We start from the raw sequence: 25,117 nt of genomic DNA on the forward strand, positions 1-25,117 counted from the left end.
TAGGAAATACTAATATCTTTATTCTGACATAAAGCAGTATTTTATACATTAACTCAATTTTACAGAAAAAGCATTTTATGTACAATTGTAAAGAAACTGCTGCACAGATAGCTCCAATGTAAAAATGGATTATATTTTAAAAGTTCATTGAGTTTGATACATTGGAAAATATTTTCTCTGTAGAAAATAGTAAAAACCACAGTTCCCAGGCTAGCCTAACAAGCCCATTAAAATGAAGTAATAGCTGGATTATCTATTTATAAATACGGTGTGGATTCCAGGATCCAGGAGAAAGTTCAGCTTCATTTATTGAAACAGCCATGTTTCTTTGAAATTAAGTTGTGTAAAGTAAAATTCCCATTAATCTTCTACATACTCTTGATTTCTGCCTGATTATTTTTCTGTAGGTTAATCCACAGGTACCGTGTCCTAAAGGATGGGTATTGTGTCCTTTCAATCTGCTTGATAAGGTATCCATTCCTATCCAAACTGTGAAACATTTTGGTTGTTATTAAAATATGCTCAGTACTTGAGCAAAACCGGGATCTAACAAGTTAAAATCTGCACAGCACGAGAGCTGTCACAGTCATTAGCTTCTCCTGAGTGCCTGTGGCTTGCTGGGACGCCAGGAGGAGCGGGAGGAAATGCGGTCAAATTGACAAGTGGATCAAAAAAGAAAAGCCAAGAGAATTTCTGAAAACAGAGAACCATCCAGGACTGAAGGACAGAACTGAAGTCCAAACAGAGTAAGGACACATTGCCTCAAGCATCAAAGAGCTGAGCTGGCTATCTGAACACCGTACTGCAAGGTCATAGAGTTAGATAAAAAGACCTGACCCAGTGAGAGAAACCAGGGCTTAGAAACTAGATTTCAATTGTTCAAACATAATCAGATGAAAACATGTATTCTAACTTCTCCTATCAGTTTATTCCCTGATATTCCCAGTACAGAATTTCTAGGAATTAAGGCAAGAAAACAATGCCATTCTTAAGCTCCTGCCCCGTGCAGAAGTTTGGAGGGAAATAATATTTGAGAAAGAGAGTTCCCTGGCCAGGCGCTATATTAAGCTCTTCAGTTCCCTCAAAGCAACAACTTAAAATAACCATATAGAGACTGTCCTAAAAGGAAGTCTCTAGGCAGCTAAAACCTTTCAATGGAATAGCAGTATTACACAAACAGATCCTATATGGTGGCTGTAGGAGTTAGGCCTCTGATAAACCACACTGATCATTCTACCTAGAACCTCAGTTTACCCACCAGAAGTTAATAATGACCTGCTGTGTTACCATGAAAAGAATGCTTTATCATGCTTCTTCACTTGCTCCTCTCTTTGCTCTCAGAGATGCAGGTTTCCTTCTCACATGTGAAAAATATTCTCAGTGGGTTTCCTGACTCTTGTCAGCAATGCAAATCTCCGCCCCCCGCTCCCTTAACTCCTGCTTGGTAAACAATGTTAATCTTCCAGTAGGAAGTGGAGTATGTTATCATGAAGCACCTATTACTATTCAGCCTCCTAACTTAACAAAGAAAGCTCTGGGGCCGTCTTATACATTTGGAATTCCTTAAAGACACTTGCTTTTTATTAAAATACTTTTTATATATAGATCAATAAAACCTGTGAAGAATTCACCGAAGCATGAATCACCTTACAGAAGAAGTTAAAAATGTATCAGAATGTACATAACGATGGCTAACCTATAAAATGTCTCCCAGCAAACCTATCACCATCCTCCAAACCTAGAGCACAGGCTGCCATGAAACGCATGACCTCCCAGCTAAGTTTGAAACCTTGCCTCAAAACATGGCTCAGTACTAATTCTCCGAAGACATGTTACAGGACCACGTGAGTCACTGTTAGGCAGGCGGCTGACGAGTGCCAATTACAGAGCCAAGCCGGGCTGTGCAGAGCGCCTCTCCAGAGACCGCTACCTTCCCCACAGGTATTCCGGGAAGGACACTAAGCATAGAGACAGGTCAACTTAAAAAGTACGGGCAAATACATGCTTGATTTTTATCTTAAAATCTACAGACAATGTATCAGAATAAAAATGTAATGAATTCATACATCTTTTCAAAAAAGAAACCTGATACAGAAGTCCCAATCTTTACAAGTGATTATCATCAGATGAAATAATTTCCACTAAGCTTGTCTCTCTGGAGGAGATGGGGACAAGGCACATGGTCAGGAAGGAAACACATGTGCTTTTCACCAGTGTTCAGTTCCACGCTGCTGCATAAATCCTCTACTTCAAATTACTGTCCGAATGCTTTACTGAAACTCCGCTTCTGGCCTTTGTTTTGGGATCTGTTACTTTTGTTGCCACCTCCTGATCGCTGTCCTCTGAAGCCTCGATTTCCTTCCCGCTGTCCCCTGAAGCTTCTGTTTCCTTCCCGCTGTCCTCTAAAGCGACTGCCTTCCCGCTGTCCCCGGAAGCCTCGACTGCCTTCCCGCTGTCCCCGGAAGCCTCGAAAGCCTTCCCGTGGTCCTTCCAGCTCTGGCTGCTCCGTGGCCACAGAGAGCTGCCAGCGCCGTGAATCATGCCATTTTTCCTGCAAAGAGATGGTTTCATTTTTACCTGCTCTGATTTTTACTGAATTCAGTTTTAAAAAGCATGAGAAAGACTATTTTTTTGCTTTTTCTCTAAAGAAAAACCTGATTAATAACCTAAGTATTTAAAAAGGTTATTGGTTAGAAATAATGGCCCAAAAACCAGTCATGGCAGTGTAAGAAAATTTCACTATAAGAGGTACCCTCATCACTGAATCATTTATTCAATTCAATTATACAGAGTATCCACAGCTATCAGGTAGTAAAACATGCAAATATACCACATATAAACCCACTTCCCAAAGCAGTACTGAATGAAGATATAGCAACTTAAAAAGGGAAAGAGGAGGGAAAGAGAATCTTAAGCAGACTCTGAGCTGAACATAGAGCCCGATGCGGGGCTCGACCCCATGACCTCAAGATCATGCATGACCCAAGCCCAATTCAAATACCAGGTGCTCAACAAACTGAACCACCCAGATGCCCCAGGAATGAACATTTTATAATTCAAATATATTGACTTCAAAATCCAAGAGACAAAAATACCTGTATTTCTGTTACTGCTGCAGTAGGGACATCAAAGCAAACACCCTAGAAATCAAAACAAATGCAAGTTAACCCAGACTTCCACCAGAAATGAATGTGTACATGAAGCGATATTCCAAAAGACCAGGTATTACATTAAAAATCAGAAAACGAAGACTCCAGGTGTTAATGTTTGATAAACTTCAGACCAAGACCAATACGTTATACCTCCCAAAGGCACGACAGCAAAAACCCAAGCAGATCGGAGACCCAAATATCCTCACAAAAAAAGAAAGAAAAAAAAAGTGACTCAAAATGATTCAGAACTGACTAGAGATCATTCTTGGCTATCACACGTTGCTAATTCCTCAGTAGCTATTAGCTACGTTTTAGAGCTGAGGAAACAGAGGAGAGGCTGACTTGTCGCTGGCCCCCAGCTCATAAGCAGAGCAGGTTTTTAAAAATCTGGTCAGTATGGCTCCAAAACCAATGGTCTACATTAAAATATACTGCTTACCATAAGAAAAAGTGTCTTCGGGATGACCTAACTAAAAGTAGAAAAATAAATGATTTTTTTTAAAATAAAGATTTTATTTTTTATTGGACAGAGAAAGAGAGAGCGAGCACAAGTAGGTAGAGCGGCAGAGGGAGAAGTAGACTCCCCGCTGAGCAGGGAGCCCGATGCGGGACTAGAGTCTAGGACCCCGGGATCATGACCTGAGCTGAAGGCAGACACTCAACCAACTGAGCCACCCAGGTGCCCCTAAATGATTTTTTTTTGAAGAGAGAGGGAGGGAAGGGGGAATGGGTAAAGGAGAGAGAGAGAGAATCTTAAGCAGGCTCCACACCCAGCATGGAGCCTAATGTGGGGCTTGATCTCATGACCCTGATATTATGACTGGAGCTGAAATCAAAAGTCGAATGGAGACACCCAGGCGCCCCAAAATAAATGATCTTCTATTGTTACTTTTCTAGTTTTTCACAATTCATCCTGCTGTAAAAGTTTTTTAAAAATTAGGGGTGCCTAATTAGGGTGGCTCAGTCAGTTAGGTGTCTGCCTTCAACTCAGGTCATGATCCTGGGGTCCTGAGATCGAGCCCCATATCAGGCTCCCTGCTCAGTGGGGAGTCTGCTTCTCCCTCTCCCTCTGCCCCTCCCCCAATCATGCACTCTTGCTCAAAAGAAAAAAAAAAATCTTAAAAAAAAAAACAAAAACAAACACTTTACAGGACAGTAGCAGTACCATCACCTCCAATTAAGGAGATCCTATTTCTTGGTCTCCACAAACGTAGTTGAACTACCCCTGCCACTGACACAGGCACTTACTTCTCTCCCCTGGCTGCCTTTAATTAAAACATTTTATGAGGAACACCTCATTTCCACCCAATTCACAGAATTATAACCACAGGCAGCATCAGGTACTGATGATTTTGCAATTAGTGGCAATCTTCATTCACATATATTTTTAAAGTTTATTTATTTATAATCTATTTATTTATAACCCAGCATGGGGCTTTAATTCATGACCCCACAATCAAGAGTCACGTGCTCTACCAACTGAGCCAGCCAGGTGCCCCTTCATTGACATATTTACTAAGTATTTAACACCAGGCACTCACTAGTATAAGGATAACCAGAATCTAGTTTTTGCCCATGAGCGCATCACAGTGCTCCTGAGGCTCTCGGTCAGTAGGCAAGCACAGCAAGATAAAATTTAACTGAATAAAGGCATGCCCTAAGAACTCTGAAGTCCAGATAAAGATGCCCCCAACTCTAGTGTATGGCCAGTGAAGCTTCGCAGGGAGACTTAAGGCCAAGAAAGTCATGAAGGATAATGTGGGGGGAAGAAAGACTATGAACAGTGGGTTGAGCATGCGTTTAGGACGACAGAAAGCAAGGTGCGCTCGGCACTGCTGGAGTGGAGGGTACTGGCAGCAAGGACGCAGAGATGAAGCTGGTCAGGGGAGCAGGAGCAGCTCGTGAAGACTCCTATTCTCCGTGTGCACCCTGAGACTTTAACCCATACAGTATGTGGAGTTGCTTGAGAAGATGAACACAGACATGCAGCTAGTCGACGATAAACCTGATCTGGGTCACTAGGCCAGTGGTTCCCGAAATACAGTCCACATGGCCCTGGAAACCTGAGATCTTTTGGGGAGGTTCTGCAAAGTCAAAACTCTTCATAACAATACTAAAAGGTTAGGTGTCCTTTCCACTCTCATTCTCTCGTAAGCACACAGTGGAGTTTCCCAGACACTGCATTACATGTCATGGTATCACTGCTCTGATGCTAATGGAACGATATCCTTAGGTTTTAGAGCTCCACTTTTTAAATTTCTGATAAGGTAAACATTAATAGATATAACCCACGTAAACAAAAGCTTTTGGTATCCCCAATATTTATTAAGGATGTAACGGGGTCAGGAGATCAAAATGTTTGAGAACTGCGGTGCTTGTGCTTACCGTTACTGAGAGCAGGACACGGAAGAAAGAGCACCAGGTTCGGAAGGCAAGGTTTTAAATTTCAAGTTTGAATTAATTTTTTAATTCAATTTTGAATAATTTTCAGTTGCTTAATAACCCCATCTGGGTAGAAATTGTCAGGGAAGCAGTCGGATATTCACGTCCGGCACTGCATGCATAATTCAGGGCAGAGATCCAGATGGGGTAGTTGTCAGGGACTTAGCAGCAACTGAAGGTCATGGGTGACATTCCCAGAGAAGACTATACAGAGAGCAGAAAGATGCCGCATCCCCACAGAACAGGGAGAGCTTCCATTCGGGGCTTTATCATCCACATTAAGCTACTGAACCAAGCAAGGTCACACAGAGGCCCTGACGTTCCTTACCTGCTTTCCTTTGAGAAAAACCATTCCTTTCACTTTGGAATCAATATCCTCACTCAACTGCTCTTTAAGTTCTTTCCAAGCGTAACTAATGTTCGGCATTTCAATTGAGCATCGTAAGATCATGGTCACAAAGCCCTTACAGAAAAAAGGGGAACAAAAATTAGTCTCAAAACAAACCTAGCTGGTAAAAAAAAAAAAAGTAAAAAATAAAAATAAATTACCCTCACGTTTGTAAAATATTTCCAGAAAAGTTCTTCCTAAAAGCCTACATATATCTCCCCTCCACCCCCACACATAGACACAAATTAGTACAAGTAAAACTGGGGGAATCTGAATAAGATGGATGGGTTGTGCCAATGTTAGTACCACCCCAGCTGTGATATTATAGTTTTGCAAAATGTTACCATTCGGGGAAACTGGGAAAGTGTAAAAGGGATCTCTCTGTGTTTTCTCTGTGTTATTTACTATACGTAAATCTACAATTACCTCAAAAATGTCATTAAAAAAAAAAAGAAAAAAACCATATATCTTCCTAAGTTTCTAGGTATACTGGCTGAATGTATCATATGCATTTATGTGTTTCTAAGGTTGGGTTTTTTTAGGATTAAAAATATTGGCATGTAATTCACATACCATAACATTCACCATTTTGAAGCATACAGTTCAGGGATTTTTAGTATATTCACAACGTTTCAACTATCACCACTATCTAAAATTCCAACACATTTCATTACCCCAAAAAGAAACCACATGCCCATTTGCACTCAATGTCATTCCCCCTCACCTGAGACATTGGAAACTAAGGAATCTACCTTCTGTCTTTATGGGATTTGTTTATGTACATCTACCTTCATACACAAGTTAAAACAACGGAGAAGTCTAACCGAACCTTTTCAAATCCTGCTCACACTCAAAACACCAAGGGTCAAAGTTTGCCAGGAAGTCTTACCGCATCTGAGTTGATCAGAGAGCGCTGGTCTACTGATGTGGCTCCTGAAATATGGGCCAGGGCTGCTGCCAGAGCTTCCACGGCTCCCTTCTCCTCTATCAGTTTCTCTGCTGACTGCTTGAAGTGACTGATGGCAGTGGGAGGCACAGAATCCAAAAGCCTATGGTGTGATTGAGTGTATTTGTTAGGAGAAAGGACAGAAGTGGACAGATTGCGTTTTCAAGGCAATAGCATCTCAAGATAAATCAGTAACTTTCAAATCTTTCCGCTATCTAACACATCATTTTGATGCAACGTACACATACAATCATCACAGTTCTGTAGAAATAAGGCCATTCGATTGCGTCTAATTTGACTTTACTAATAAAAAGTTTCATCCCAAGGAAATAACAAATATCAAGATGTTCACCACAGTGTTATTTATGATATAGAAAGAGTATAAAACGTGCATCAATATGGACTTGTTAAATAAACCATGAAACAGACACAACGGAAGTCCATGCTGTCACTGAAAGTGATGTTAATAAATGTCGAACATTTCTTACAAGCATGTGTTACTTTTAGAATCAGAAAACACTACAGCTATTTCCATCCTGAAATAAATGGAAAAAAGACTTCCAAATCAGGTTAAAAATGATATGGACTTTTTATGAGAATACACATTTGTTAGGGTGTCACTATTATCTTGGTGATAATAAATGTCACATCTTCAAATGGTCATCTAGGACAAGGATGAACAAGGCCACATGAGGCAGCCTCTTTTGGAAGGGCTGCCCCCCTAGAGGACATCTCTTGGCGGCTTCTTTGTCTCTTTTCTCCTTCCTGGCCACCTAATCCCAAATTTCCTTAACTGGTGTCACAGGGAACCCTGTCTACAGAATACTTAAAAGTATGCCATGCAAAAATAAACTTGGAAATTACTGAATTAAGTTATTTTCCTTTGGAGAACTTTCTTGAGCTATTAATATGCTAATATCTAGCATTTCCTCTATTCATAAACTCCCCCATTTCTGTGCTCAGTGCAGAGCCCAATGGGGGGTTTGAACTCACGACTGTGAGATCAAGACCCGAGCAGAGAGTAAGAGTGGGCTGCTTAATGGACTGAGCCACCCAGCACCTTTCCCCCAATTTTTTAAGATAAACATTACATGTATTTATAATAATTATGGAAAACAACCTAAAAATGATGCTCAGACTCAGTGGTTCTTAAGCAGGGGGTGTAGGTCACCACTCGGAAATATCTGGAAAACAGTCAGGACCTTCCGGTTTTCATGATACCGATCCCACACTCCACACCCCCCCGAATACACCACACAGCCAGAGATGCTAAACAACTAACCATCCTTCAATTTGTAGCCCAATCCCACAAAATAATTCTCTCGCCCCAATGCCAAACACTGCTAGTGAATCTAATCCGTGAGCTAGAGATAACTTAAAAAAATAATCAACTCAGTTGATCCCCCAACTACCTATAATCGATCTCCACATGGGAAGCACCCGCACCATATCTAAGATATGGTTCCCTAACTACTTAACTGCTATTAATAGTTTCCTCTGGTGAACAGGATTGCGTAGGGAGGAGTACAAATTAGGATTTTTATTTTGTAAAATTTTACTTCAGCACCGTGTATTTTTATAACAAGCAGGTTGTAAATCATTTAAAGTAAATAAAATTCCGAAGACCAAACCTCCTTACTGCACAAAGTCAGCCAATAAATGGAACAAGTACTACCACAGGCCACAGCAGTGGTGGGAAACATACCTGATGGCATCTTTGCTGGAGGCTTTTATTATCTCTGTTGCAGAAGGAACCCCTATCCGCTTAAATTTAATTCCCTACAAGAAAATGAGTCATAGTTTAATGTGCCATCTGGCCATCAACTGTTTCCCAGTGAGATTAAATACCCTAATTTCTTTATATTACCAAACATACTTACTGCACATTTAGAAGATAAACTTAAAAAGCAAAATCTTAGAATGATTTTAGATTTATAGAAATTTGCAAAGATACCACACAGAGTTCCTGCTGCACTGTGTACTGAGTTTCTCTATTATTACTACTACGGTACATCTGTCAAAGCTAGGAAACCAACACCGCCACATTACTAGTAACTGAATTCTCGAGTTCACTCGAATTTCACTTGTTTTTCTATTAATACCCTTTTTCTGTACCAGTGACACCACGACATTCAGTTATCGGGTGTTCTTGGTCTCTTCTGATCTGTGGCAGTTTCTGCCTTTTCTTGTTTTTCATGACCTTGACAGCTTTAAGGAGTGCTGGTCTTAAGGACTGCTGGTTTTCAGGTATTTTGAAAAATGCTGTCCCTCACTGTGAGGGACAGCCTCAGGTTTTTTGCATGCTTAGACTGAGATTACGGGTTTGGGGGAAGAAAACCAGAGCCAAATGCTGTCTCATCACACCATTCTCGAGGCATATGCTTATCCCTGATGTTAACCACAATCACCCTGGGGACGCCTGGGTGACTCAGTCGGTTAAGCGTCTGCCTTCGGCTCAGGTCTTCGAGCCCTACGTCAGGCGCCCTGCTCAGTGGGGAGCCTGCTTCTCCTTCTCCCTCTGCCTGCCGCTCCCCCTGCTTGTGCTCTGTCTCCCTCTCTTAAGTAAATAAATAAAAATCTTAAAAAAAAAAAAGACAAATATTTCTACAGAGAAGTTAAAAGAAGCTTTACGACAAAACAAGACAAAACGATCACCCTGGCCAGGGAGTGCTTGCCTTCTTTCTGCACTGTCAAGTGCCCCCCTCTTTCTCCTTAAGCAAGTCACCAAGTACAGTCAGTTCAAGGGGAAGAGGAGAGATTAATCTGTCAGAAAAATCAGTCTCCTCTCTCCCATTTTTTTTTAAAAGATTCATTTATTTGATAGAGTGTGAGGGGAAGAAGCAGGAGGGGGGAGAGGGAGAGACAATCCTGAAGCAGACACCCCGCTGAGCCCAACATGGGACTCAATCCCAGGACCCGGAGATCATGACCTGAGCCGAAATCCCAAGTCAGGGGCTTAACCGACTGAGCCATCCAAACACCCATATGCGTTTGGTTTTTAGGCAATTCCTATAACCCCGTAATCTAGATTTAAAACGTCTGCGATGTGTTCATGTTATCATTGTCTGAAAGCTGCCGTTCAAAGATAAAAGTTAGCCCGTGTAATTATAAATACGAGAAAATAAAACTGCTGCTTTCAAATGCAAACTTATTTCAAAGTGGGCTTTATATTGTAGGACAATGCATAAAACAACATGTATCTAACAAGTTTTCAGTTATGGCCACATGCTAGGAATAAATACAATTTAAAGTTAACACAAATTAAATTAAAAAAGCAAAGATTGACTTTAGAATTCAACATTTACTAAATGAAGGCTAAGAAAATAGTTTTACCGCTTTTTGTTCCACTTGTGCTAACTGATACTCTTCCTTGTGCTGATAAAAACAGATGCAAATCCCCGTCCTTCCAGCTCTACCCGTCCTCCCAGAACGATGAATGTAGGACTCCACGTCCTATTAAAATAAAATACATGAGTGACACTGAACAAAAAGAGACAAAAGACCTGAGTGGTCTATGCAGAGCCAAGTGTGGAGGTTACGTTACATACCCAGAGTGCGAGGTTCCCCAGCATTTCTAAAATAAAGAACTATAAAAATTTTTTTAAAATCTCTCGAATAGTGGTCCCTATCCTATGGGCAAATCTGCAAAAAGCATCATCTAAACAGTGCTGTGCTACAGAACCACATACGTAATTTCAATCTTCAATTTTCTAGTAACACGCTAAAAGGTTAAATTAATGATATATTTTATTTAATTCAATATATCTAAAGTTGTATCACCTCAATATGCTATCTACAGGAAACAGCTTATCACTGAGATATTTTACATGTTTGTAAGTCTTCAAAATCCAGTGTACATAATAGGAAGTTTAAAAAAAAAAAAAAAAGACCCAACGTGTACTTTATATTTAGAGCACACAGGTCAATTCAGACTATTTCCACTGCTTGACAGCTCCACGTGGCTTGGCCGTCGTATCGGAAAGCCCGGTTCCACAGGCTCCTTCAGACAGCATCTACGTCATACATTAATTGGACTGCTTTTATAAGAAATGGTGTCTCCATAGTAACCAGGTCGTTTCTTCTATCACTGTAAACAACCTCTGAATCCTGAGGGATTTGCCAATTTGTGGGGGTCCTCACGTTAGAAGTGACGGGAACAGAACAGGCTCCTTCAGACCAACATTTATTTACACGAAGCGCCGTCCACACCACATAACCTACAGTTCAGGGCCCTCCCTCAGAGTTCCCATCACCCACAAACCCAGGCAGCTTTAACCCCGGAGACTATTAACTACTGGCCTTGTTTTCCCTTCCCTATCCTCTAGCTCATGAGTTTATCCTACCCCCACCTTGCCTAAGTCCCACCCATCTTCAAAGTCCACTCCACAGCACTCCCAGCACGAGCCTCCCAAAACTCCCTCCAACCAGAAACGATCCTTCCAAACTGCGGCCACTGACCACACTTCCACTCAATGGTCAGTTCTGAGGGAAGGACCTCAGAAGAGATTTGTTTTTAAAATCACCCGTAGCATCCTAGCACTCAAGAGATAGCTATGACTCACCACATGAAAGTAAACGATACAACCTCCCATCTGTTTTAGTACCCAAAAACCCAGTAAAATAAAACCGTAGTACAGAACGCTTACCTTTGGCGGAGAACTCTGTACAACCAGATCAACCTCGGGGATGTCTAACCCACGAGCAGCAACGTTGGTTGCGACCAAAACTCCAAAATCACCATTTCTAAATCCTTTCAGAGTGATTTCTCTCTGCTTCTGAGGAATATCTCCATGTAATGACTGGGCATCCTGCCAAAGAAATGAACTGGCCTAAGAATACCAGATCCAACAGTACAGGTACTTTTAGCATCACACATCAGGCCTGTAAAGATATTTGTACTTTGGTGATATTTCCACTGAAAATAAAGCAAAAGGGAAAACATGTGCCTTACACGGACAAACCTCGAATTTTTTCCCACTCCTTGGCCATTAAATCAATGTCCACCTATACTTACTAGGTGCAGCAGAACACCAGACAAGAGTGATCACACCTACTCTGTCAGTGTAGACTTGGGTTTGAGCCACCCTTTCCTCACCTGTGAGAGGACACTGACAGATCAGGTGAGCTCTAACATGTAAACGGGGTCTATCAGTTCAAAGAGGCTTCCTCCCCAAAGGAAAGCGAGGGAGAGGACCAACCTGCTTTATGGACACGTTCTGCGACAACTCCTGGGCTTCTTTCTTGGTTTCGCAGAAGATGATAGTGCGCCCGTGAAAACCACTATACACTCGGATCACATCCCCAATAACTGCTGCCCTTTGAGTCCAGTGGCACTTAATAGCCAGATGCTTATGAGAGAAGGAAAAAAAGATCTATTCAGTAAAGCCCACCTGGAACCTGAAATCACCTGCTCACACTACTGGTGCCAGAAGCAACTGTGTAAGGCTGGCGACAGCAGACGACTGTCGCCACTGTGCAGAGCAAAAAACTAACAAACAAACAAACAAACAAACAAACAACTTAAGCCATTAAAGCAAAGAGCCATCTCTCTCTGTCTCTCAAACAGATAAGTAAGTCTTTTTTAAAAAGGGAGGAAGGGGCACCTTTAAGCGTCCAACTCTTGGTTTTGGCTCAGGTCTTGATCTCAGGGTTGTGAGATCGAGCTCTGCATTGAGCTCAGCCCTCAGCACGGAGTCTGCTCAAGATTCTCTCTCCCTCTGCCCACCACCCCCCCGTCCCCCACGCTCTCTCTAAAATAAACAAATAAATCTTAAAAAAAAAAAAGGAAAAGATAAAGCAGAACGCTGTTCTTTCTCTGGTTCCTCTATTTTCTTTCTTTGTTTCTTTTTTAAAGTAGGCTCCCGAGGCACCTGGGTGGCCCAGTCAGTTGAGCGTCTGCCTTCGGCTCGGGTCATGATCCCAGGGTCCTGGGATTGAACCCCACATCGGGCTCCCTGCTCAGCGAAGAGTCTGCTTCTCCCTCTCCCTCTACCGCTCCCCCTGCTCTTGCTCGCACTCTCTCAAATAAATAAATTAAATCTTTTTTTTTTTTAAAGATTTTATTTATTTATTTGGGGCGCCTGGGTGGCGCAGTCGTTAAGCGTATGCCTTCGGCTCAGGGCGTGATCCCAGCATTCTGGGATCGAGCCCCACAACAGGCTCCTCCACTAGGAGCCTGCTTCTTCCTCTCCCACTTCCCCTGCTTGTGTTCCCTCTCTCACTGGCTGTCTCTGTCAAATAAATAAATAAATAAAATCTTAAAAAAAAAAAGATTTTATTTATTTATTTGACACAGAGAGAGACAGCCAGCGAGAGAGGGAACACAAGCAGGGGGAGTGGGAGAAGAAGAAGCAGGCTCCCAGCAGAGCAGGGAGCCCTGGGACTCAATCCCAGGATCCTAGGATCACACCCTGAGCTGAAGGGAGACGCTTAACGACCGAGCCACCCAGGCACCCCAATAAAATCTTTTAAAAAAATAAATAAATAATGTAGGCTCCATGTCCAACACGGAGCCCAACACAGGGTCTGAACCCATGACCTGAAATCAAGCCCCAAGTTGAGATCAAGAGTCGGATGCTCAACCAGGTGCCCCTGGTTCCTCTATTTTCTGAACTAACCAGGAAAATGAAGAAAAAGAAACATCATTCCCTTGATTCCTACAGGAAACCAAGTAACCAACAAGAGAAAAATTCTTGAATGTTTTGTCCTTTCACCCACTTAAAAATGCGATTAGCCAGTTGGTCTGCATGTCTGTTACTTGGGTGAAAGGAATTCAATGCTCTGGACCCTAAAATGTAAATGGCTTCAACACAAAGTACTAGATTTCTCTGCTGCCCTCAGAGTGTTTGAAGTCTAGGTGTAATCTCTTTCCATTTACACAATTCAGCTAGATATAGATTCCGAAAGATGTTGAAATCAGACTACCAGATAATGAAATTAGGAAAACACAGATACCACATACAACTCAAATAGAAATAGATCTGTACTTGGCTCTTCACATGGATTAGTATTTATCTGGAAAAACAGTGTATATTTGCCAGTCTTAATACCGTCAGACAGGGAAAACATGACATACAATTTATTACTAATTCTAGCAGCCGAATGAATCACTTACCTCCACGGTTATTGCTGTTTTCTGGGTCTTTTTACCAATCAGGTCCACCTGTTCATATGTAGATTTCATGTATTTCTTAGCAACATTATATACCCAATGAGGGCAAGTTGCAGAAAAAAGCAATGTTTGGGGATTGTCCTCTGAATCTGTGGGGGGAAAAAGTCAGTATGAATAACCCGAATAAGCCTACACAGTATTCCACCTCACCCAGTTCTTCCAGGGTCCATCAACATGCTACAGCGACCGTGTGAGGCCAAGCCAGGCACTGATGACACAAAAATGAAAGACAAAGATTCCTAATGGGCAAAGAAATACTGCCTAAGTCATTTTTGTGAAGGAGACTTGAAACATCCAAGTACTTTAAAGTTATTTTGCTTTCTGACCATTGGCCTTTGTGAACCATGATGGAAATCTGTCCATTATGAGACATAACTGGAAAACACCTGTTCATCCAGCCCAGTAACTATCCAGTTTAGATCACTAAGCAAATAACCTACAATAAACACAATAAACAGATTCTATATTCATCTATACTCTCTAGCATTTCCTCAGTTTTTTGAGTTTAGAATTCCAGTCTATTCATTCTTTGAGGTCAGGTACTAAAAAGCACCCCAACCCCTCCCTTTTTTTTAAGTTTGCTCTTTGAATAACACTGTATTTTCATATATTTCAAATGGTGGTTTAAATAGACAGAACCCTTTTGCTTTTTTTTTTTTGTTTTTTTTTTTTTAAAGATTTTATTTATTTATTTATGTGACAGAGAGACAGCCAGCGAGAGAGGGAACACAGCAGGGGAGAGGGAGAGGAAGAAGCAGGCTCCCAGCCAAGGAGCCCGATGTGGGACTCGAACCCGGAACGCCGGGATCACGCCCTGAGCCGAAGGCAGACGCTTAACGACTGCGCTACCCAGGCGCCCCGACAGAACCCTTTTGGAGGGCGAACTAACAATGTACATTGAGAAGCATGAACTATTTACACCTTTAAACTCCGTAATTTCATAACTGGACATCCATCCTAAAGAACAGATTCCAAATACTGAGATGTCAAGGAAGCTATCTGCATAAAAACATCTCTAAGCAGAATTATTTACATTATCTAAAAATTAAAAAATATACATGGAATGAAATCATGGCACAACCTCTTCATGAAGTGTTATGCCAAATTTTTACACGCATAGTAAGATTAAAATTAACAGATACACATACGCACAATAGTACAAAGTCAGGAAGAAAGAGACCAAAAGCAAAGCACTTCAAGCTGGCAGTATATGAAATTTTTCTTCTCTTACCTTCCCAAATCGTCCCATTATAGTTATGTGATAAATCATGGTTTTTAAAAAAATTTAAGTTTTCCTAAATTAAATAAGTCACCCCCCCAATTCAAGGTTTCATTTAACATCTAGAAGACTGCTTAATCTCCGTTCTTCCTCTAAGTCCTTCCATCAGTGCCTTGAATTTGGAGCTTACCTTTCTTGTACGCCACACTTAAAATCTCTTCCACTTGATCAGCAAACCCCATATCTAACATCTGGTCAACTTCATCCAGGACAACATGCTTCAGTTTGGTAAGATCTAACTTGCCATTCTGCAGGTGGTCCTTGATACGACCTGGGGTCCCAACCAGGATATCGATCCCATTCCGCATGCGTTCAACTATAAAGAACATCAATGATAAAATATGCTAGATTTTCAAGTCCTTTTATTAGTCTGGGGTACCAATTAAATACATTTTTATTCTCAAATATTTATTAACTAAAAACACAAGGTAATATGCTAAGTATCAAAGATAAAGATACTCAAGGGGGAACTCAAGATAATCTAGGGGGAAAAGGTAAGAGGTGACAGTCTCGTGTATTATGTGACTAGCAGAAAAACGCACCAGTGCGGGATGGAAGTACCAGGAAAGGAATGACTTCCTTGGTGGTGGAAAGTGTCAAGGTTTCACAGACAAAGTGAGAACGAGATTCTTAAAGAAAGAAGAACTTTATATAAGGTAAGCAGGTATGGAGAGAATGAGACCGGGTAGAAGTGCAAGTATTTCAAGAAGGTCTAGAGACGTTCAGGAAAATGGAGTCCAGTACAATGAGGTGAGATGATAAGGACGCAACTTTTTACTGAATCGCCCTGGCAGTCTAGGGGTCACATGGGGCACTCTACATACCTTAGCCAATTCAATCCTCACAACACCCCTGCAGGACGAGTTTAGTAACCTTGTTTTTTCACACAAGCAAATAAAGTACAGAAAAATCAAGCACCCTGAAGTTAAAATCACACTGTGAGCAGAGTCTACAATCAAACACACACTTTTCTGATGCCAAAGCCCAGTTCATTTAACCAAAGCTGAGAAGAAATAATCACAAGCCTTGCATGCCAATTGCAACATTTTTAATGCCTTAAATCCTTTCCTGAATTATTTATCTGCTCTACATAATACAGTTTCAAGGTCTTGAACTGGTAGGTAATGGAATCCTACAATAGGAGCCTGCAACATTTGGCCCTTGGGCCCAGAGGAAAGAATGCCCACCTGCAGCAAGAAAGAAACAAAGACCTCCAAAGAAGCAGATCCATTGTCCCTGACAGATAAAAAGAGTAACTCTGAATCATGACTTTCTAGTGCCGAGGGCTCAAATGGACTCTATCCTCTTAGGTTCAGTAAGAGCTCTTTATAGCCTTTAGATACACATAGGTAAGTAATACAAAAACCCAAGTAACTTAAATCCAAGATTTAAGAACATAGGATTTGACACATCATTATGTAGGACCATGTTCTCGACCATTTTAAACAATAATGACAAACGAAAACCACTGTAAGTGACTAAACTAGGTAAAACCAGATGTCGAGGTCAGAGAAATCCAACCAGGGCATCCAACAATGGTTGGCATTTTCCTTCCCTCACTTTCAGGTTTACTTACTCTGACCTCCATAGGGTGTTCCACCATAAAAACAAGCCACTGCCAGCTTTCTTGTGATGTCACTGAAGTCTCTGCTTACTTGATTTGCCAGCTCCCTCGTGGGTGCAAGAACCAGCACCTGAAAACAAAAAACTCATCGTTGAATTCACACTATTATGCAGTATTTGTTTCTTAATAAATCTGGGATTCACGAGAAGGCTCAACTCATCATCCTACCAAGTATTTTCAAAACATCTATTATATGCTTTGCAATGTACTTTGTGTGGGGAAGGATCATAAATGTAATACAGTCCCTGATAAATCTACTCAGAAAAAAAGTTTGCGATCCTACCGATTAGAAGGGACGTAGGGCCCAAACACCGGTGCTCCAGGAGGGCTGCATGAGGCCAGAGGAACTGCGGAGTTTCCTGGAGCTGCTACTACTTAAATAGCATTCTGGGAAAGCAACAACTCAAGCAAGGAGTAACACTTGTAACAACATTAGCTAATCTTTGAGCTTTTACTGTCTCAGGTCCCACTAAATGCTTACTATGCATTATTCTCATTTAATTCTTACAAGTTATTGACCCATCCACAACTGTATCGTACAACTGCACCTATAATAAACACACCAAAGATTCTGAACTGAAAGGCTAAGAAGCAAAGACTGGGTTTAAATTCAAACAGTTGGGCTCCAAAGCCAATAGACTAAACCTCTACACTACAGTAAACTGAAAGTAGAACAAAGACTAGTTAAAGCAGGACCAACATGGTGAGGGGCTTTGAATCCCAGAGCAGACTGAGTTTGACCGAACAGGACATACAACATGAACCTACTATACTACAGATCCTTAAGCAGGGTAACAGCATGAAACGAGTATGATTTAAGAACATCTTTTTGATTCATCAGATAAATTTATCCAACAGATATTTACTGAATATCCACTATGCACTAAGCTGCAATAATTCATTTGTTTAATGCTGCATTTGTTTACAGCAATAAACAATGAATGAATGAGGGGTGAGTACGGACACTGGCAAAACAGTAAACAAGTGAGGTGGGGCCAGAAAGTCAAGTGCAAGAAGCCATAACCACAATGACAACGTAGGCATTTCAGTGAGGTTAAGGTTTGTCAAATGCCAGGTTCTCCAGAAATGAACCCAATGAGCACCATCTTGACAAGGAAGCTTGGTCTCTTCACCTCTCTGAGTACCCCTCCTTCTACTCACGCGTCTCTATTAAAATTGCTTTCTCCATCTCGGTAAAAATGGTCAAAGACACCTGATCAAACCTGTAAGCCCCAGGGACATCTAATAATTTGAAGGGAACACAATGAGCATTAATAATACAGGTGATCACAACCATGGGGCAGATTGTAATATTTAAATATACAGGGTTTGTGGCCAACAATCTTAAAAGAATCATCCTGCTTTAGCTTCAAATAAAAATCTGTAATAGATTAAAAGAAAAAAAAAAAAGGCTTTTAGGAGAACCCAGTAAAAAACTCCAGTATATGATGTAAACAATGCCTAAAAGATGCTTTTTCTCCTGTGCAGACATGGAGCCCCTGAGGTCTGTGTTAAAGTTAGTTACCTGAGGGGCACGGCCTCTTTTCCGGTCTTGCAGTTCTCCTTGAAGTTTCTCAATCAAAGGGATGGCAAAGGAGAATGTCTTCCCAGTTCCTGTCCGCGCCTGTGCAATTAAGTCCTTTCCACTATAGACGTGGTGAAATGTCTTTGCTTGTATAGGAAACAGGAAGGTCACCCCACGGGCTGTGAACAAATTAACCATGTTATCTGACATCGCAGTTCTTAAAATCCTAGCCATGCTTCTGGTCCTGCAGAATTAAGGAATTCTATCTTCTGCTCAATCTCTACAAAGGCAGGTTCCAATGTATTCTGGTTGTGAGGGATCTGCTGGTTTCAAGAATATCAGCAAACTTTAAAGCACCAAATTATAGTAAATATGATTTTAAGGGTTTAGTTACTTGTCATGAAATCTCATCCACAGGTCAACAGAAGCCCCCAAATCAGGTGCTTTGCAATCCAGACTATGCCACACCCGATTCAGAAAACACCAACTCCAGCATCTGTGACTACCTAGTTCATTCACAGGCACACTGCCAGGCTGAGTTCTGAGCAAGGCTGGTATTGTTAAGAGATGTCTCAAGAAGTGGGAGAAGATAAAAAGAAAATATGAACATGGCATGAACCATTTATTTGCACCAATGCAATCAGTCCTCACACTTCTGAATACACGTATTGGTTGGAATAAAAGTTAATCACTGATTTAAGAGGCAGTAAAGCCTGGCGCCTGGGTGGCTCAGTCAGTTAAGTGTCTGCCTTCTGCTCAGGTCATGATTCCAGGTGCCCTGCTTGGCGGGGAGCCGGCTTCTCCCTCTCTCTCCACTCCTCCCCCTCCACTCATGCTCTGTCTCTGGCTTTCTCTCTCTCAAATAAATAAATAAAATCTTAAAAAGGGGGGGGTCAGGAAAGCCATCATTAGTACAGTCCTATAATGTATATATATATCTACTTCATTATATGGTTGCATATATGTCCTTTATCTCAACAAAAACAGTGGAGTGCTTCCAAATAAATATTCTAACATTACACAATATTTCCAAAAATATTACCTTTGAGAAGTTTAATAGTCTGTTCAGATATGGGAAAATTAGAGAAAGCTCCTTCTTTTTGTTCCACAGGTATTTCCTATCAAGTAAAGGGCCACAGAAAGAAATCAGTAAGTTCACCCCGACATATAATCAGAGAAGCCTTCTGAGAAAGAAACAGAACCAATTCTAAAACATCTCTTCTAAATCAACCAAAAAGGCAGAGAAACTTTGGTAGGTAAGTCAAGACCCGAAAAGGAAATTTATCATAATCATCTATAAAACCCTAAGAAAAGAAAAATCTGTAGCAAACATATACTGTATCTATATGACGTGTGTGGGGAGTGTAGGCAGATGCAGTCCCGACTAAGAACTACTGCACTGCCATCCCATACCAACAATATACAGCAGTCCCCCCTTATCCATAGGGGATTTGTTCTAAGACCCCCAGTGGATATCCGAAACTGTCGACAGTATGGAACCTTTATATATACTATGTTTTTTCCTATACCATACCCATGATAAATTTATAAATTAGGCACGATAAGCGACTAACAACAGTAATAATAGAACAATTATAACCATAAACCATAATAAAAATTATGTGAATGTGGTCTCTCTTTCTCTCAAAATATCTTCCTGTACTGCATTCACCCTTCTTGGAGTGATGTGAGCTGATAAAATGCCCAAGTGATGAGATGGAGTGAGGTGAATGACATAGGTATTGTGATGCAGCTACTATTAACTTTTTTTTTTTTTTTTTTTTTACTATTAACCTTTTGACAATGTGTCAGCAGGAGAATGATCTGCTCCTGAACATGGTTAACAGGGAATAACGGAAACCCTGGAAAGCGGGCGCCTGGGTGGCTCAGTTGGTTGAGCATTCAGCTCTGGTCATCATCTCAGGGTTGTGAGATCGAGCCCCGCCTCCAGCTCTGTGCTCAGCAGAGTTGGCTTAAGATTCTCTCTCCCTCTGCACCACCACCACCACCCCCTCACCCCCTCATGCTCTCTTTCTCTCTAAAATAAATAAAATCTAAGGAAAAAAAAAGAAAGAAACTGAAACCCTGGAAAGCAAGACGTCAGATCAGGGGGGACTTCTGTACTGCTGAAAAGGTCATTAACCGTTTTCCACAGCCACATCTTTCACATATATCCACAGAAAGCAAGAAACAAACATTTATGACAAAGTGGTCACTGTGGCATTATTTTAAAGTAAAAAAATCTAAATGCCCAATAGAGGAATTAAGTGATTTCTAAACATTTATATGATGTATTATGGAAGCATTAAAAATATTTAATATTTAAAAGTAGGGCAAAGGGGCGCCTGGCTGGCTCAGTTGGGTAAGCATCCTACTCTTGGTTTCAGCTCAGGTCATGATCTCAGGGTTGTGAGACTGAGCCTCGAGTTGGCTCTGCACTCAGCGTGGAGTCGTCTTGAGACACTCTCTCTCCTCTCCTTCTGCTCTTCCCCACCACTAGCGCACACTCGCTTTCTCTCCCTCCCTCTAAAAATAAAAATAAATAGGGGCACCTAGGAGGCTCAATCAGTTGGGTGTCTGTCTTCGGCTCAGGTCGTTGATCCCAGAGTCCTGGGATCGAGTCCCACATCAGGCTCCCTGCTCAGCTGGGTGTCTGCTTCTCCCTCTCCTTCTGCCCCTCCCCCTGCTCCTTCTCTTGCCCTCTCAAATAAATAAAATCTCAAAAAAAAAAGAAAAAAAAAAAGAGAGAGAGAAGGGAGATCAAGAGTTGCATGCTCTACTGACTGAGCCAGTCACGTACCCCTCTCCCACTTTTAAATAATACCAGGAGCAATTAGCTACTTATTTATCTGAAACAACAATGAAAGATACATTCTGTATACTAAAATACAACCCCACCTGCTCTAATTCACTGTTACTTTCTTCCCCTGGTGTTTCACTGGAGTTAGAGACAGGTCCGGAATGAGGGAATCCATTCTTCAGTTTGGGGCTTTTCTCTCCAGTTTCTCCATTCATTTCCTTTTCTTTCTTCATCTTCTTGGGCTTAGGAGCATCTATTTCTTCTTCACAAGGTTCTTCACTTTTTATTACCTTTTTGGTTTTAGGAGAAACAACTTTCTTTTCAATGGACTCCTTTAGTTTTTTCACACTTTTGGTTTTAGGAGGAATAATGTCATCCTGAGATGGCTCCTCTTTCTTTTTCGCCTTTTTGGATTTAGGAGAATTCATGTCAACCTCATTAGATTCGGCTTTCTTTTTAACTTTTTTAGCTTTGGGGGAAATAATTTCTTCCTTTACTTCTGTTGCCTCTTCAGTCTTACTAGATTTTGGCTTCTCTTTTCTACCTTTCTAAAAAATAAAGAAAATACAAACTACTGAGCAAAGCATGTATACATTTGTATGATACATCAATTCTGGACTATTTCAAGATCACATAATTATGAAGAACACAATTTGGGGGCATTTTTCAACATTTGTACTTTCACCTTGTAATAAGTCAAAACACTATGGTTTTTAGTACCATTTCTTGGGTGTATGGAAATAACTACAGTGTATATCAATGATTTCATCAGCTTAGAAGAGAATACTTCTTGGTATCTCTTCAATTCATGTTGGTTGAATACATTGTCAAGCCTTCATAGGGGATCTGGAGTGGCTCATGGGATGCTCCAAAAGGCTCTAAACTAAATATGTATGACTACAGGAAGTGATCAAGTATTTATTTCTAATAGAGTATTAAGGCCATATACGTCCACAGAGGGACAATGTTAAACAGATTTCTTTCTCTGCTAGAATGCCTGTACAGGTAAAATAGGGATTTATAATACCTGTCTTGCTATCTGACAAGTGCAAATGAATTTACAGAGACACTTTCTGAACCAAAAACCTATAAAACCCCACAATCTATCACCCCATGTGTAAAAAAGATGTATCTAATTTAAAGGGGGTGGGGGAAGCACTATAACAAGGAAGTGGAATGGGTGAAACCTCCAAACCAAACCCAGGACAATGGCTCCTACCTGAAACGTCTGACCTTTCCCAACTTTTCATTATTACTGAAAGTTAATTACTTAACAGTACTGAAACCAGGTAGACAGGTGCTGTAGCCTCTGTTAAAACCTCTCTGAAAGGCCAGTCCCAGAAGTATGGAGACTATTACATTTAGCTGAAATCGGCCTCCCTAAAACTTCAGGCTCTGCCTCTGCTCTCAGATCATGAATGAGGGTAATCTTTCCCACCCCATCATTTTTCAGACACCTGAAAAATAATCTGGTCTCCCCACAAGACTTCAGTTCTTTCATCCCTAACCCAGTGGTCTCTTCTGGAATGTAATGGGGTTTCGCCACGTCCCTCTTCACTTGAGCATCCCACAACTGAGTACCTTCACTGGGGCGGAGCAGGTAAACCAGGACCACTTCCTCTCCACCTGTGGGGACAAGTCTGTGCTCCCCGGGCTTCTTACAACGCCAAAATATTGCTGTTGTAAAAACTCCCCATCAAAAAGACCCATACACAGCCAAGGAAAGGAAATTCTAAGTCATGCACAATAGGAATTCAGGGACAATCTTTGTTCTCACTGTCCTTATCTCAGCACAGAGAATCGGTCACAAGTTAAATCACTAACTAAGGAAGAGACAGACAGCGATCAAGGTAACTTAAGACCACTACACACTGCCGACCTCTATCAAAAATATGGTGTACACTCAGCACAACACAACTTTACATTTCCACGGAAAATCTGGTCAGGAGACATTAAGCCGAATACTTCATCTTCTAAAGGCTGCTTACCGGAAAACAAACGGTACTTCCCTTACTACTCAAGTGTCACTGCAGACGCCGCTCACGTGTGCAGGTGGGTTTGAAGTGTCGCTAGTCTAGTCTAAAGCTTCAGTCCCTACCTTGACCAATAATTCCCTCCGCACACGCTCACGCCCGGAGTCAGGTCAGAGCCTGAGCCAGCAACGTGGGGCTCAACCGTGAACATCCAAGGGCGCCCCGGACCACGTGGGAGCGGCGCTCACCCCAGCTCCGGTCCCCCTGGGCCGCTCGCGCGCCCACCGTCAGCGGAAAGCACGGCCCCCTGGCACCCTCTCGGCCGAACCCCACGCCGGGCTCTGGACGCGCCGGGTCCCGGTGCGCGCCAAGGGCTCCCAGCCCGGCACCCCACCCCGCACCCGTACCCCGCTCCTCTCAGCGCCCCAGGTCCCTAGGCCCTCGGTGGCACCTTCTCATTCAGCTTTCGCGGTGTCTCCACTTTTTCCATGGCCGTGTCTGAGTCCAAGTCCGCGTCACTAAGGAGTTTCCCCGGCATCGTTCAGCACAAGCAATTAAGGCCGACCGGTCAGGTTCACCGCGTGGAGAGGAAGGGACTGTACTACCGGTCGAGAACACCCACTTCCGTCACTTCCGGTACAAAGCAGTTCCTGCGGAAGCAGAAAGCCCCAGGGAGGCCGGAGCCCACGTGGTAGCCCCGAAATACCGGCTGCTCCGGCAGGTGGGGGTTAGTGAATTCCCTGCTCACCGTGCCTGGACTAGGAGGCTCCAACTGTGCCGGATTCTCCCTAGCCCCGGCCTGTTAAATGACTTGCTGCTTTTCTGTGATGTCTCTTCCGTGTTTTATATTAGATTGCAGGAGTTTGGCAAGATACTTCCACGCACAGACGCGACAAATGTGTATTCTTGATCACCTTGTGCAAAAGTCGACACTGAGAGGAGACGCCCAGACTCACAAGCCTGGATAAGAGCTAAAATTCGGTCGGGCTTTGGTCATTCCTTTATGCGTGCACGTAGACATCCCCTGAGCATTCACTGTGATGTCAGGTGAGAAACAAGGCTGGGATCCCGTAACCGACAATATACAAGAGTTGTCATCAGGAAACTATAAAGTTGTAGATTGTTGGGAGCTAGACGGATATCAGTTGTTCTGAGGACAAAGGGAGGCACCTGAACCGGCCTTGGGACCAGTGGAAAGGGCCCCCAAATCACATGGACCTCTATAAGAAAATACAGGGCTCTAAATCTTGCATATTTGAACAATATACTAATTCAAGGAGTTGAGGGGAAAATGGTCCATTGAATGATGTATGACAATGTCGCTAAACTTTTCTGAAGAACTAGGGATCCAAAGAATTGAGAGCCGCTTTAACACAAAATCATTTTTGAAAATCAGTTGAAATCATGCCTGGCTTTGAAAACCTGCCCTGTTTTTTCTGTGAATTTGCACATGTTACTTAATCTGAACCTTTCTTGTGCATGAAAAGGGGATAACAAACTTACCTCATGGTCTCAGAAAATTAAGTAAGATAATGAATGAAAAGGATTTAGTAGTGCCTGGCACGTAAAGCCTGATAAATGAGAGCTATTAAAACTTGCAGGTGTTTAGAAAGACAACTTAAAATATAATCATTTTATGACAAAGGAAAATGCTGTAAGTTTTATTTCTGTATAAGATTAGTTTTTACTGCACATTTTTGATGACAGTTTAAAGGAAAAATTAAGTTTCACATAAACTATTATTTGATGTTTCACAGTCTGTTTTTTAACAAATTTATGTACTACAGCAATGCTTTAACTTATACTCATATCTTTAA

The 25,117-nt window shown here is 41.8% G+C and overlaps 1 protein-coding gene across 1 annotated transcript; it reads right to left on the minus strand.

Moving 5' to 3' along the window:
* Window positions 1–23,930, minus strand: DDX21 (DExD-box helicase 21). Its single transcript, XM_026504353.4, has 15 exons — window positions 23,752–23,930; window positions 21,426–21,875; window positions 19,570–19,645; window positions 18,528–18,706; window positions 16,955–17,072; window positions 15,509–15,694; window positions 14,043–14,188; window positions 12,127–12,276; window positions 11,575–11,736; window positions 10,262–10,381; window positions 8,634–8,707; window positions 6,872–7,031; window positions 5,923–6,057; window positions 3,096–3,140; window positions 1–2,551 (listed from the first exon to the last, which is right to left on the minus strand). Exons 1-15 carry the CDS (start codon window positions 23,836–23,838, stop codon window positions 2,255–2,257), a joined length of 2,385 nt encoding a protein of 794 aa, XP_026360138.2. The 5' UTR covers window positions 23,839–23,930; the 3' UTR covers window positions 1–2,254.
* Window positions 23,931–25,117: the final 1,187 nt, after the last annotated feature.

The sequence above is a fragment of the Ursus arctos genome, unplaced genomic scaffold, assembly GCF_023065955.2.
Source record: "Ursus arctos isolate Adak ecotype North America unplaced genomic scaffold, UrsArc2.0 scaffold_7, whole genome shotgun sequence".
Classification (NCBI taxonomy): Eukaryota; Metazoa; Chordata; class Mammalia; order Carnivora; family Ursidae; genus Ursus; species Ursus arctos.

Bases quoted from the DNA above. Each gene is read 5' to 3' on its own strand.
- DDX21 (XM_026504353.4), bottom strand. From the start codon at position 23,838: ATGCCGGGGAAACTCCTTAGTGACGCGGACTTGGACTCAGACACGGCC. The intron at 17,073-18,527 runs GTAACTAACTTT...TTTTGTTTTCAG, and splicing joins AAAGAGGCCGTGCCCCTCAG to GTGCTGGTTCTTGCACCCAC. The intron at 10,382-11,574 runs GTAAGCGTTCTG...TTATTTTAATAG, and splicing joins TACAGAGTTCTCCGCCAAAG to GACGTGGAGTCCTACATTCA.